At 41.8% G+C, this 13534-nt stretch overlaps 1 protein-coding gene across 1 annotated transcript in view; it reads left to right on the top strand.

Annotated features, from left to right (window-relative positions):
- The window catches only part of wdr18 (WD repeat domain 18), a 221112-nt gene extending 208095 nt beyond the window's left edge, over window positions 1-13017 (top strand). Inside the window, exons 9-10 of the mRNA XM_070860856.1 lie at window positions 10199-10267; window positions 11834-13017. Coding sequence (XP_070716957.1) covers window positions 10199-10267; window positions 11834-11962 — 198 coding nt within the window. The 3' untranslated portion in view covers window positions 11963-13017. The remainder of the gene's footprint in view (window positions 1-10198; window positions 10268-11833) is intronic.
- The last annotated feature ends 517 nt before the right edge of the window (window positions 13018-13534 follow it).

Consider the following 13534-nt stretch of genomic DNA (forward strand, 5'->3'; position numbering starts at 1 on the left):
AGGCTTAGGATTTTTGTTTCCTACATACACACCAAAATATTCTGTCATGTTTTTTGTGTTTCTTTACTCTTTTTCACGTTGGATACTTTTGTCTTGCATGTTTCAGGCAACTCTCATAGCTGAGTTGCAGCGACTGTTCTCACATGCCAGGTAGCATTACACTAGACTGTGACTTATGCCAAATAAATTTACTAAAACATAAAAAACAAGCAAATACTAACACTAACACAATATATATTTTTACAATAGTTAAGATTCGCTAGCAGGAATTGTCTGTAAAACTCATGTTTTTAGCTACCATCAGCAAATTGCTACATTTACACACTGACATTGTGAGAAAGCAGAGGGTTTAAAAGCCCTTGGCTTTCCCAGCATTTGACCAAACTGCAAATAAATCTTCATGGGACATGGATTCCACCAAGGATAATTGGGAAGGGAGCCCGATTTCTACTATGATGTGCCATTTATTGAGCAAAAAAGGGTAGTAAGTATTAACTCATTGATGTTAAATGCTGTTTTTTTTTCTTCTTTTCTCCTTGTGCCTCCTCCCCATCAATTATCTCCCCTCTTTTGAAGGTGTAGACTCTTCTGGGATACAATTTCAGTGACTGCCAGCCCTCTTAACACCTTGCCCAGTTCAGCATTTTTCATGTGAGCTTAGGCAGGTGGATGGAGGGTCGTCATGTGAGACCCGAATTCTTCTGTATTTGAGAACCACAGCCCTGTAGTTTCCAGCTGGGTTACTGGGCAGTGACCAAGTACATAGAAACATAGAAAATAGGTGCAGGAGTCGGCCAGTCAGCCCTTCGAGCCTGCACCACCATTCAATAAGATCATGGCTGATCATTCACCTCAGTACCCATTTCCTGCTTTCTCTCCCCTTGATCCCTTTAGCTGTAAGGGCCATATCCAACTCCCTCTTGAATATATCCAATGAACTGGCATCAACAACTCTCTGCGGAAAAGAATTCCACAGTTAACAACTCTGAGTGAAGAAGTTTCTCCTCGTCTCGGTCCTAAATGGCTTACCCTTTACCCTTAGACTGTGATTCCTGGTTCTGGACTCCCCCAACATCAGGAACATTCTTCCTGCATCTAACCTGTCCAGTCCCGTCAGAATTGTATATGTTTCTATGAGATCCCCTCTCATTCTTCTAAACTCCAGTGAATACAGGCCCAGTCGATCCAGTCTCTCCTCATATGGCAGTCCTGCCATCCCGGGCATCAGTCTGGTGAACCTTCGCTGTACTCCCTCAATGGCAAGAATGTCCTTCCTCAGATTAGGAGACCAAAACTGAACACAATATTCCAGGTGAGGCCTCACCAAGGCCCTGTACAACTCTACTAAGACCTCCCTGCTCCTATCCTCAAATCCCCTAGCTATGAAAGCCAACATGCTAGTTGCCTGCTGTACCTGCATGCCAACTTTCAATGACTGATGTACCATGACACCTAGGTCTCGTTGCACCTCCCCTTTTCCTAATCTGCCGCCATTCAGATAATATTCTGCCTTCATGTTTTTGCCACCAAAGTGGATAACCTCACATTTATCCACATTATACTGCATCTGCCATGCATTTTCCCACTCACCTAACCTGTCCAAGTCACCGTGCAGCCTCTTAGCATCCTCCTCACAGCTCACACCGCCACCCAGCTTAGTGTCATCTGCAAACTTGGAGATATTACTTTCAATTCCTTCATCTAAATCATTGATGTATGTTGTAAATAGCTGGGGTCCCAGCACTGAGCCCTGCGGCATCCCACTAGTCAGGACCGGTTTATCCCGACTCTGCTTCCTGTCTGCCAACCAGTTTTCTATCTGCGTCAATACATTATCCCCAATACTATGTGCTTTAATTTTGCACACCAATCTCTTGTGTGGGACCTTGTCAAAAGCCTTTTGAAAGTCCAGATTTACCACATCCACTGGTTCTCCCTTGTCCACTCTACTAGTTACATCCTCAAAAAATTCTAGATTTGTCAAGCATGATTTCCCTTTCATAAATCCATGCTGACTTGGCCCGATCCTGTCACTGCTTTCCAAATGCACTGCTATTTCATCTTTAATAATTGATTCCAACATTTTCCCCACTACTGATGTCAGGCTAACCGGTCTATAATTACCCGTTTTCTTTCTCCCTCTTTTTTTAAAAAGTGGTGTTACATTAGCTACCCTCCAGTGCATTGGAACTGATCCAGAGTCGATAGACTGTTGGAAAATGACCACCAATGCATCTACTATTTCTAGGGCCATTTCCTTAAGTACTCTGGGATGCAGATTATCAGGCCCTGGGGATTTATCGGCCTTCAATCCCATCAATTTCCCTAACACAATTTCCTGGCCAATAAGGATTTCCTTCAGTTCCTCCTTTTCACTAGACCCTCGGTCCCCTAGTATTTCCGGAACATTATTTGTGTCTTCCTTAGTGAAGGCAGAACCAAAGTATTTGTTCAATTGGTCTGCCATTTCATTGTTCCCCATTATAAATTCACCTGATTCTGACTGCAAGGGACCTACGTTTGTCTTCACTAATCTTTTCCTCTTCACATATCTATAGAAGCCTTTGCAGTAAGTTTTTATGTTCCCAGCAAGCTTCCTCTCGTATTCTATTTTCCCCCTCCTAATTAAACCCTTTGTCCTCCTCTGCTGAATTCTAAATTTCTCCCAGTCCTCAGGTTTGCTGCTTTTTCTGGCCAATTTATATGCCTCTTCCTTGGATCTAACACTATCCCTAATTTCCCTTGTGAGCCACCTTCCCCGTTTTATTTTTACACCAGACAGGGATGTACAATTGTTGAAGTTCATCCATCTGATCTTTAAATGTTTGCCATTGCCTGTCCACCGTCAACCCTTTAAGTATCATTCGCCAGTCTACTCTAGCCAATTCACGTCTCATACCACCAAAGTTACCTTTCCTTAAGTTCAGGACCCTAGTCTCTGAATTAACTGTGTCACTCTCCATCTTAATAAAGAATTCTACCATATTATGGTCACTCTTCCCCAAGGGGCCTCGCACAACAAGATTGCTAATTAGCCCTTTCTTGTTGCACATCACCCAGTGTAGAATGGCCAGCCCTCTAGTTGGTTCCTCAACATATTGGTCTAGAAAACCATCCCTAATACACTCCAGGAAATCCTCCACCACCGTACTGCCACCAGTTTGGTTAGCTATATGTAGATTAAAGTCGCCCATGATAACTGCTGTACCTTTATTGCACGCATCCCTAATTTCTTGTTGGATGCTGTCCTTGCCTGATCTTTGTTTATCCATCCTTAAACCATAGACTCGGAGAGGAATTGTAGCTTCCCTGCTGCCACCTTGGCTGAGATCTGCTAACTCCACATAGATCAGAAAAAAGGTTTATGTTGATATTTTTAAAAATCTCTAAACAGGCAGCTTTAATAAAGTAGCTGACATTTGGTACCCTTGCCTGAGGCTTTCATTACAAATACTTCAATTCACTGTTTTCATAAAGAAACATTGCTGGGTATTTACCTGTACTACCTTCGTGGGCCATAGACCTTGATATTTGAGAATCATTGGTTAAATATTATCGTGATAGGCAGCCATGCAGTCATTTAACATCATTACCCCTCCACAACAATCACTTGAGATTTAATGTGAATGATATAATTATGGAGACTTAAAAAAAAAGAAATAATAGCAAAGGATGCTTAATGTGATCAGTTACAGAAGATGCCTGAAACCTTAACAAATACCTTGACGATTAGATTATACGTAGTTTAAAGGGATTGTTAAACTAAATGGAGACCAGACAGAATGCAATCAGTAAGCAGACAGTCTCCAGGCTCTGCAGAAATAAAAGGATTTCTAATTCTTAGATTTGGATGTATTTGTGCATGTTATAGGAATCAGAAATGCTTCATGCAAGTATATATTGTGAATGGAAAAAATAGAACAAGCTTAAACTTGTATAGCACTTTATCCTGTCATCAGGATGCCTCCCAGTACTTTAGAGCCAATTAATTACTTTGAAATGCAGTTCAGTAGGCAAGCAATTTGCACGCAGCAAAGTCGCACAAAGGGTGTCTGTTTTTGGTGATATTGGTTGAGGGGACATGTTGTTCAGGACAGTAGGAGAACTCCCTGCTCTTCTTCGAATAGTGCCATGGATCTTTATTGTTTACGTGAACAACCAGACAGGGCCTCAGTTTAATTTCTCATCCAAAAGGTGACCCCTTTAATGATGGAACATTCCCTCAGTGCTGCACTAAAGTGTCAGTCTAGATTACATGCTGAGGTATTGCAGTTCTGACTCACAGGTGAGAATGATTGAGCTAAGATGATGCATAAAATGAATTATACCGGGAGCTACACTGAGGGAGTGTATGCTGGACAATCAGGACTATATAGTTGGACCAGATTCTCCGCCCTATGCTCCCTTCACTTCCGGCCGAGCAAGTTCATAGAATTAACCTTGTATTGTCCTCATTGAGATGAGGAATGAGGCACCTTTCCACAATAGAATCTCATGATTAAGCACTCAATGGCATTACTAGGCCAGGTATTGCACAATAAAGCTCCCTGTACTTTGCTCCAAAGGACATCTTAGTTCCAACCATGTAGCAGTGTGACATCTTTCCATTTTGCCCATAAGCCAAAAGTGCAAACATGAAACTTGTTCTTGTTTGAATGTGACCGCCTGTTTACTCCAGGTAATAAACTCTAGCATTAGTGGATTATGTTAAATAGAGAGGAGGGCTATTTCAGTGGAGCCTTCAATCAAGCAAATATAAATTGGGATTACCTTAGTAGTTAAGAGTCTAAATTGCACTGCTTCATCACCCGTGTGTCTGGGAAGCCACATGAGGCAGTGCACATCTTGACTTGATAAGAGTAGTGACCCAGAAAAATACATGAATTGTAAGTCTTGGCTCCCTCGGGGGCTAACAGTGTTTAGCATGATCTGGAACTCAAATACCAATGTCCAGGAACCAGGTATATAATTTTAAAAGGCTAACTTCAAAGAAAATAGGGAGCTACCTAGACAAATTAATTGGGAATTCATTCAACATTTCAGCAGAGGACAAGTGAGACAGCTTTGAAGAGATATTTGAAATCAGCCAGTGTAGAATCAACATATGTGACCCTGAATGGATTAACAAATTAATCAGAAGCAAAGCAAAGAGGAGGTACAACCTCTACAAACCCCCTGTTGGGAGAAAGGTGAAGGATTTCAGTGGGATGAATGTAGGACGGTACAGAAACAAGTTAAAAGGGTGGTCAGAGGGCCAGAGAGAGAGCAGTAAGACATTCCTTCGGTGCTATAACAGTAAGAGGGCAATTAGGGAAGTCGTGCTGAAATTAAGGATGAGCACGATAGATAATGAATGATTAATTCCTCCAAGTATTCAGTAGGGAAGTCGTCTATAATCCGAGTAGAATTAACAACTTCAGTATAAATCAGATGGAATACTCAAAACAAATAAATCCATAAAGGTTTACAGCACTGAAGGAGATAATTTGGCCCATCATGTCTGTCAATTATTTGCTGGAGCAGTTCGCAACTAATTCCCATTACCTTCTGTCTCCCCATAACCTTATACCTGTATTTTCCTCTCCTTCAAATATTTACCCATTTTCCCCTTAAATTATACAATGGTCTCTGCCGCAACCATACTCTGTTGCGAAGCATTCTGTGTTTGAACGATCATGAGTAAAGACATTTCTTCTAGCGTCAGTCTTCACTCTGCATGGCAATTTCAAATTGATGGTCCTGGTCAATGGCTTTCCATCCAGAGGAAGTGGTATTTCACTATTCATTATCAAAACCTTTCATAATATTGAGAACTTTATTAAATCTTCTCTTGGTCTTCTCTGCACCATTAGAAATAGTCTCAGTATCTCCACTCTCTTCTCATAACTATAGTTTTCCATTCTTGGCATCATCCTGCTGAATCTATGCTGTACATTCTCTATGGTTTCAATGTCCTTTCTATACTGGGACACCACAAAATTGTGCACAGTACTCGTAATTGTAGCCTAGCCATTGCCTTGTACAAATACATGAATACTTCCTTAGTCTTGTACTGTATGCCCATACTAAGAAATTAAATTGCTGTGAGCCTTTTTAATGACTTTATCTATCTGTATCTGCCCCTTCAAGGGATTATGTATTCGAACCTTTGGTCCGTCTGTTCATCCACACTATTAGCAGAAATTCATTGAGTATTTACCCCGATTCTTTGTTTTTTCTCCAAAAATGTATTACTTTGCACTTCTGCCACCTGTCGCCCAATCCACTCTCTATGTCCTCCTGAACTCTTACTGTTTGACAAATCCGCTTTTGTGTAATCAGCAAATTTGATGATGTGCTCCTCTACCCAAGTCCATAACATATAAAATTCTAAGACAGCTTGACAGGGTAGCTGTTGAGAAGCTGTTTCCCCGTCTGGAGCGCCTCTAACTAAGGGTCATAGACTCAGGACTGAGATGAGGAGAGATTTCTTCTAGAGGGTGGTGAATCTTTGGAATTCTCTACCCCAGAGGGCTGTAGATGCTCAATTGTTGAGTATATTCAAGACTGAGATTGATTGATTTTTGGACTCTTAATGTAATCAAGCGATTATGGGGTTAGGGCAGGAAAGTGGAGATGAGGTAGATCAGCCATGATCTTATTGAATGGCGGAGCAGGTTCGAGGGGCAGTATGGCCTACACCTGCTTCTATTTCATGTTCTACTCCTAAATCACTTGTATATACCAAGGAAAAAAAGTGGGTCCACCAGTGATTTCTGGGGGTGCACTTTCAGCTATTCTACATTCCAAGCAACACCAAATAGCTTTAACCTTGCTTCCTGTATTATCCATTGATAAATGTACTGCATTTTTCTCTTGCCTTACACCTGTACCTTATTGATCATTTTCTGACACTCGATGTACATCACATATGCTGCATTCCCCTTTTGTCCATTTGGTTGGTTGCTTGAAAAAAAATGCAAAGCCAAATTCTTGCTGGCTGCCATACTTTTATCACAAATTATGGATTCTGAGAGTTTGTCCACAGCTGACGATCGTTCCATATCTTCCTTTGATGCACCGACAGTCTCACATCTATCATCATTTGTAAACGCTGACACAAACGCCTGGAGTTTCTGCAGCGATTCTCCATCGAGAGATTGGTGGAGCCCCTGGAGAAACCGCGCAAGCAACTAAAATCGGCTGTTTACGCCATTTCTCCAAGTTTTCCACTGATATTCCACCAAAATTACAGTGGAAGAACCCCATGGAAATTCTGTCCTACAATATTTAATTAATATATCTGTGCCATATCTTTGTCTGCCATGACCAGGTTTATTTTTATATCCTTGAGTGGTCCCACTTTTTAACTATTTTACTTTTTATGGGCTTATAAAAGCGCTCGCTGATTCATTTTATATTATTCATTGGCCTTTTTTCATTTTCCCTTCTAGCCTTCTCATCTCCCTTTTCACCTAACCAGTGCTCTATTCCCCTCATGGTATTTTGAATATTGTTTCTACTTTTATCATACTTTTAAGTTTCAATCCAATTTTAATTTTTCTATTTACATAAATCCCCAGGGATAAACAGTATTTATCCTAGGGTACTGAGAGAGAGAGACGAGTGGGGAGATTGGTGAACCACTAACAGATATACTGAGGGAGTCACTGAACACTGGAGAAGTCCCAGTAGATTAGAAACAGGCTAATGTAAAAGGATGATGAAGCAGATGCAATAAAGTACAGATCCAGTAGTCTTCTATACAGTGTAAGATAATGTTATTAACTTGCCTGCACAATAATAACCGAACAAATAGTTGTGAATATGAATTCAGAAAGGAAAGATCGGGCCTAACCAATCTCCTTGGCTTTTTTTTTCAGGAAATTACATTTCAAGTGAATTGTTTAGAACTCTAAGGTGATGTGTCTAAATTTCCAACAAAGTTATACAATAAGAACTGTTAGTCACAATCTCAGAATAAGGGATCGTCCATTTTGGACTGAGATGAGGAAAAATGTCTTCACTTAGAGGGTGGTGAATCTTTGGAATTCTCTACCCCAGGGGGCTGTAGTTGCTCAGTTGTTGAATATATTCATGACAGAAATCGATAGATTTTTGAATATTAAGGGAATCAAGGGATATGGAGATAGTGCAGGAAAGTGGAGTTCAGGTCGATGATTAGCCATGATCTTACTGAATGGTGGAGCAGGCTCAAGGGGAAAAATGGCCTCCTTCTGCTCCTAATTCTTATGTTCTTATAATGAATAAATCCGAGGTACTCGGGAGGTTGCTTCAACATTAAAAGCAATAAATGCTGGAACCTACAAACATTTAATGCATTTTAACAAAATTGCATTCCAATGAGATTAATTTGAAAAATGCATATTTAAATATTTAAACACTCCCACTGTAATCAGATTGGTTCCCGGTCCCCTGTTTTTCTTTTTGCATTGTATGTACTCTGTATATTTAACTTGTGTGAGAGTCTGGTCAAAAAATGTTCTGTCCATCCCAACCTGTCGCACACTTTCCTGCCTTTCTCTGTTTTATCAATATTACTATGGTCATTGCTTCTCCAAACTTTCCCCTCTTGTTCCTCCTAAACTCCAAATATTCCAGTCTCCTTCCTCGTGTATTGAAACCAAAATTTATTGCACCATTTCCTATTGTAATTCATTCATTCTTTCCAATGTTCTCAAAACTCTGGAACTCCGAAACACAGTTCTCCGGCCACTGACTCCTGCAGAGGTACAGTTCCCTGGGTGCAGACTCTCACTGGGGTACAGTTCCCCGGATACTGACTCTCACTGGGGTACAGTTCCCCGGATACTGACTCTCACTGGGGTACAGTTCCCCGGATACTGACTCTCACTGGGGTACAGTTCCCCGGGTACTGACTCTCACTGGGGTACAGTTCCCCGGATACTGACTCTCACTGGAGTACAGTTCCCCGGATACTGACTCTCACTGGAGTACAGTTCCCCGGATACTGACTCTCACTGGGGTACAGTTCCCCGGATACTGACTCTCACTGGGGTACAGTTCCAGGATACTGACTCTCAATGGGGTTCAGTTCCAGGATACTGACTCTCACTGGGGTACAGTTCCCCGGGTACTGACTCTCACTGGGGTACAGTTCCCCGGGTACTGACTCACTGGGGTACAGTTCCCTGGATACTGACTCTCTCTGGAGTACAGTTCCCCGGATACTGACTCTCTCTGGAGTACAGTTCCCCGGATACTGACTCTCACTGGGGTACAGTTCCCCGGATACTGACTCTCACTGGGGTACAGTTCCAGGATACTGACTCTCACTGGGGTTCAGTTCCAGGATACTGACTCTCACTGGGGTACAGTTCCCGGATGCTGACTCTCACTGGGGTACAGTTCCCGGATGCTGACTCTCACTGGGGTACAGTTCCCCGGATACTGACTCTCACTGGGGTACAGTTCCAGGATACTGACTCTCACTGGGGTACAGTTCCCCGGATACTGACTCTCACTGGGGTACAGTTCCAGGATACTGACTCTCACTGGGGTACAGTTTCCCGGGTGCTGACTCACTGGGGTACAGTTCCCCCGGTGCTGACCCTCACTGGGGTACAGTTCCCCGGGTGCTGACCCTCACTGGGGTACAGTTCCCCGGGTGCTGACCCTCACTGGGGTACAGTTCCCCGGGTGCTGACTCTCACTGGGATACAGTTCCCCGGGTGCTGACTCTCACTGGGGTACAGTTCCCCGGATACTGGGGTACAGTTCCCCGGATACTGACTCTCTCTGGGGTACAGTTCCTGGGTGCTGACCCTCACTGGGGTACAGTCCCCCAGGTGCTGACTCTCTCTGGGGTGCAGTTTGCTGGGCCAGAATTTGCAGTATATCTAATGATTACAGTTTGATTCAGTTTAACAGAAGTGTGTGAAACCTAGAGGAGCCCATCTCAGACCCTCTCTGGCTTCGATCTGGGTGCAGTGCAACTTTAATAACAATATTAATGATCTGTTTGCTGTTGGAAAACTATAACGTCAGCCAGCATTCAGACATCATTGAACAGAGCTTCCATGTCTGAATAAGTAATTCATAGCTGTGCAGAGATCTGGGCATTTTCTGCTGTATACAATGCATCGTGCAACACTTCCTTGGAGTAATTCTTGTCATGATTGGAGTATATATCATTTATGATTCAATGGTGAATTTCTTTTCCTGTATCTCTCAACAGGAGGATCAAGAAAGTTACCTGGAAAAAACGGAGGATTTATATTCTGTTATGTGTGCTGCAGCAGATAAGGTTTGCATGACTTTAATAGATTCTTTGTCATGTGTAGTTTAAAATCTGTACTAGATTCTCCCTCAGTCGCTTCCAAAGATTCCTTGTGAAATGAGTTTCTGCAGTTTCAATCCAATTTCCAGTTGGCACAGACCCATAGCACAAAACAGCCCCTAATTCAGCATGACGGTCTCGCCAAAAAAAAACACAGAATGGCTTCCATGGGCAGTGGAAAAATATCACACGTGTGCAGTAGGGGGTGCACTTCTGAGGTTGGGCCTAAGACACATTGTTGGAGCAGAGAGGCAGCTTTACGCTTCATCTAAACAGTGTTTCACCTGGCCTAGGATGTGCTTGATGGGTAATGTAGAAGGTGATTATTTGCTGCATACTAACTTTTTGTGTTTCATGCACTAGGACGCCCAACATTTTGTAATCTCTCTCCATTTAAATAATAATTTGTTTTTTTATTTTTTCTGCCAAAGTGGATAACCTCACACTTTCCCACATTATACTCCATCTGCCAAATGTTTGCCCACTCAGTTAGCCTGTCTTTATCCCTTTGTCGATTCTTTGAGTCCTCCTCACAACTTGCTTTCCCACCCATCTTTGTATCATCAGCAAACTTGGTTACATTGCACTCGATCCCTTCGTCCAAGTCATTCATATAGATTGTAAATAGTTGAGGCCCCAGCACCGATCCCTGTGGCACCCCACTAGTTACCGTTTGCCAACCCGACTCTCTCTTTTCTGTTAGTTAACCAATCCTCTATCCATGCTAGTATATTACCACCAATCCCATGAGCTCTTATCTTGTGCAGTAACCTTTAATGTGGCACCTTATCGAATTCTTTCTGGAACTCCAAATACACCACATCCACTGGTTTCCCCTTATCCACCCTGCTCCTTACATCCTCAAAGAACTTTCCTTCATCCTCCAGCTCAGCCACTCTTAATTTTTGTGTTCTTACCATCTCCCAGCATATGCTGCAGGAAGAATATTCTTCACCCTGTATCCTCACAGTGTTGAGATCAAGATTCATCTCATTGTCTCCTAGGATCTCAAAACTGTGGAACTCCTCACTTCCTCAGTCTTCCCTTCCCTCGACAAACTTCTAATATGCTGCTGATATCCTTCACCCGGGTTTCTCAGTATAAATTACAAGGCAAAGTCCACACAGTCAAAAGTTATTCTCAACGGTCATTATATCCCAGTCTGGCTTCATATTGGAGCTATAAAACCACCAGTTTTCGACATAAAGTTGTTTCTCCGGTGACTGAAGAATAGTTTTTTATACAACAAAAACATGCTAGAAATAAAGAGCAAGTCTATCAGCATCTTTAAAGAAAAATAGTTTGTTTTGAGTGTAAATATTCAGAGCATACACAAACAGTCAGCTTGGCTTTTTCCTGGTGGGCCTGCTGTATATTTCCAATTTTAAAATAATTTTTGATTTCCAGCTTTGTGCTTTTATTCAATCTTACTTATCCTTTCATATGAGTTCATTAAAATCTTTACCGTTAATATAAAAATTGTGGGGAAGTCTGCAATAAATTGTTCAGATACATTTTTATTTTCCCTTGCAGCATATGCTGGGAGATGGCGAGAACACAAAGATTAGAGTGGCTGAGCTGGAGGATGAAATAAAGACGTTGAAGAAGATCAATAGAGATTTGTATGATTTTTCAGTGCAAGTTCTGACCAAACAGACATAAGTGGAAGAGATGGAGAGAGAAAGTGCTGCAAATCATGTGGCAGTGAGAGTCAGGTTTTTGTTAGTATTATATCAATGCATACATTCATAGACTTTGTAAAATGAACTGGTACCCTCAAGCATTTCCGATTGTGCTCCCACATGAATCTGTTTAATTTGAACTATTTGCGCTGAGCTTAGAGGTCAGAGGTGTTGTATCATGTGCTTCTTCCCATTTGCACATTATCAGGTTTACTTAAGCCAGATGTTTCTTGAGCTGCTTTTACACGGTCCTTGTTGGCCTGTTGGCTATATTGATTCCTGACACATGGGCCTCATACCAGTAGCGGCCCCAGTGTAAACTTGCCAGATGCATTCATTCTTGGCATTGGGAGACCCAATTAATACTCCGGTAGATAGCTCCTGTTCTGATTAAACCCAAAGAGCTGAGGTTTGAATACAAAGCACAATGAACATTTACTGCCTCTACAGGATGTACTCGTTTGGTAATTTAGAGCAGTGGTATCCAGCTGTGGGACATCACCAGAGCTGCAGGGCAACCCTCTTCCCAAAAGGTGATAGCAAGTTTGGCTATCCTGGAATTCATGTGGAACTTAAAGTTCAAAAGGAATCCTAGCTCTGTGGCCTTCCCTCTTCCTGTGTTGAAGTTTCCTCTTATTTGGCAACTTCCCACAGTAGTGTGATTGAAATCAGGAGCTCAGTGTGGGGAATCGCAGGCATAAATCCACAATCCAGTATAGGGCATTCCTGTGAGTGGTCATCAACCAATCAACAGTTGGGATTGTCACCTTGACTCAGTTACTGATCATGTGGCGCTGTTCTTGCATTTTGATTGACTAATACTGGGATGTTTTGCTGATATTTATGTCGATCTGACTGTATTTTGACTGTCGAAAACATTTAGAATCCCAGCTCCCACCGCAATATTTGAGTTCCACTCTCTGCCTGTACTTGAGTTTTCTACTCTCAATTTCTGTTTCTGCAAACTTTGTACATATCTGCAGTATCTTACTTTTTTAAATAAACTTTTTGAAATAAACCTTTAAATACTGTGAACTTTCTACTAGGCAGTTATTTTAAATATAAATCAACATAAGATTAACCTTGTCTAAATGCACCCATTCTGACTACAATCTTCAGATGAAGTTTTATCACTGGGATTCGTATCATTCTTCTTTACTGCTGCGATAACGTCAACCGAACAGTACTGCAAAATTTACTGTTCAGCATCATAATGGGAAAAGTATTTTTTGAAACTGTCCTACGAACTACAGAGATAACTAAGTCATGGACACTGGTAATTAGGTAAATGTTGTTGGATTTTCATAAAGTATTCAACAGAGTTCTTCATATGAGGCAAGTAGGGAAGGTTAGATCTCACAGAATAGATGACAAACTGTCTCAATGGATTGAGAATTTGTTCAGCAACAGAAGGGAGTGGTGATAAGTGGAAAATAATCTGCCTGGGGAAAGTAACCAGTGGTGTTCTACAGGGATTTGTTATGGGTCCCCAGCTAGTTACAATATTTGTGAATGATATAGGCAATAGTAGTAAATTTGCTGGTGACCAAAA

Source organism: Pristiophorus japonicus, chromosome 18, assembly GCF_044704955.1.
Source record: "Pristiophorus japonicus isolate sPriJap1 chromosome 18, sPriJap1.hap1, whole genome shotgun sequence".
Classification (NCBI taxonomy): Eukaryota; Metazoa; Chordata; class Chondrichthyes; family Pristiophoridae; genus Pristiophorus; species Pristiophorus japonicus.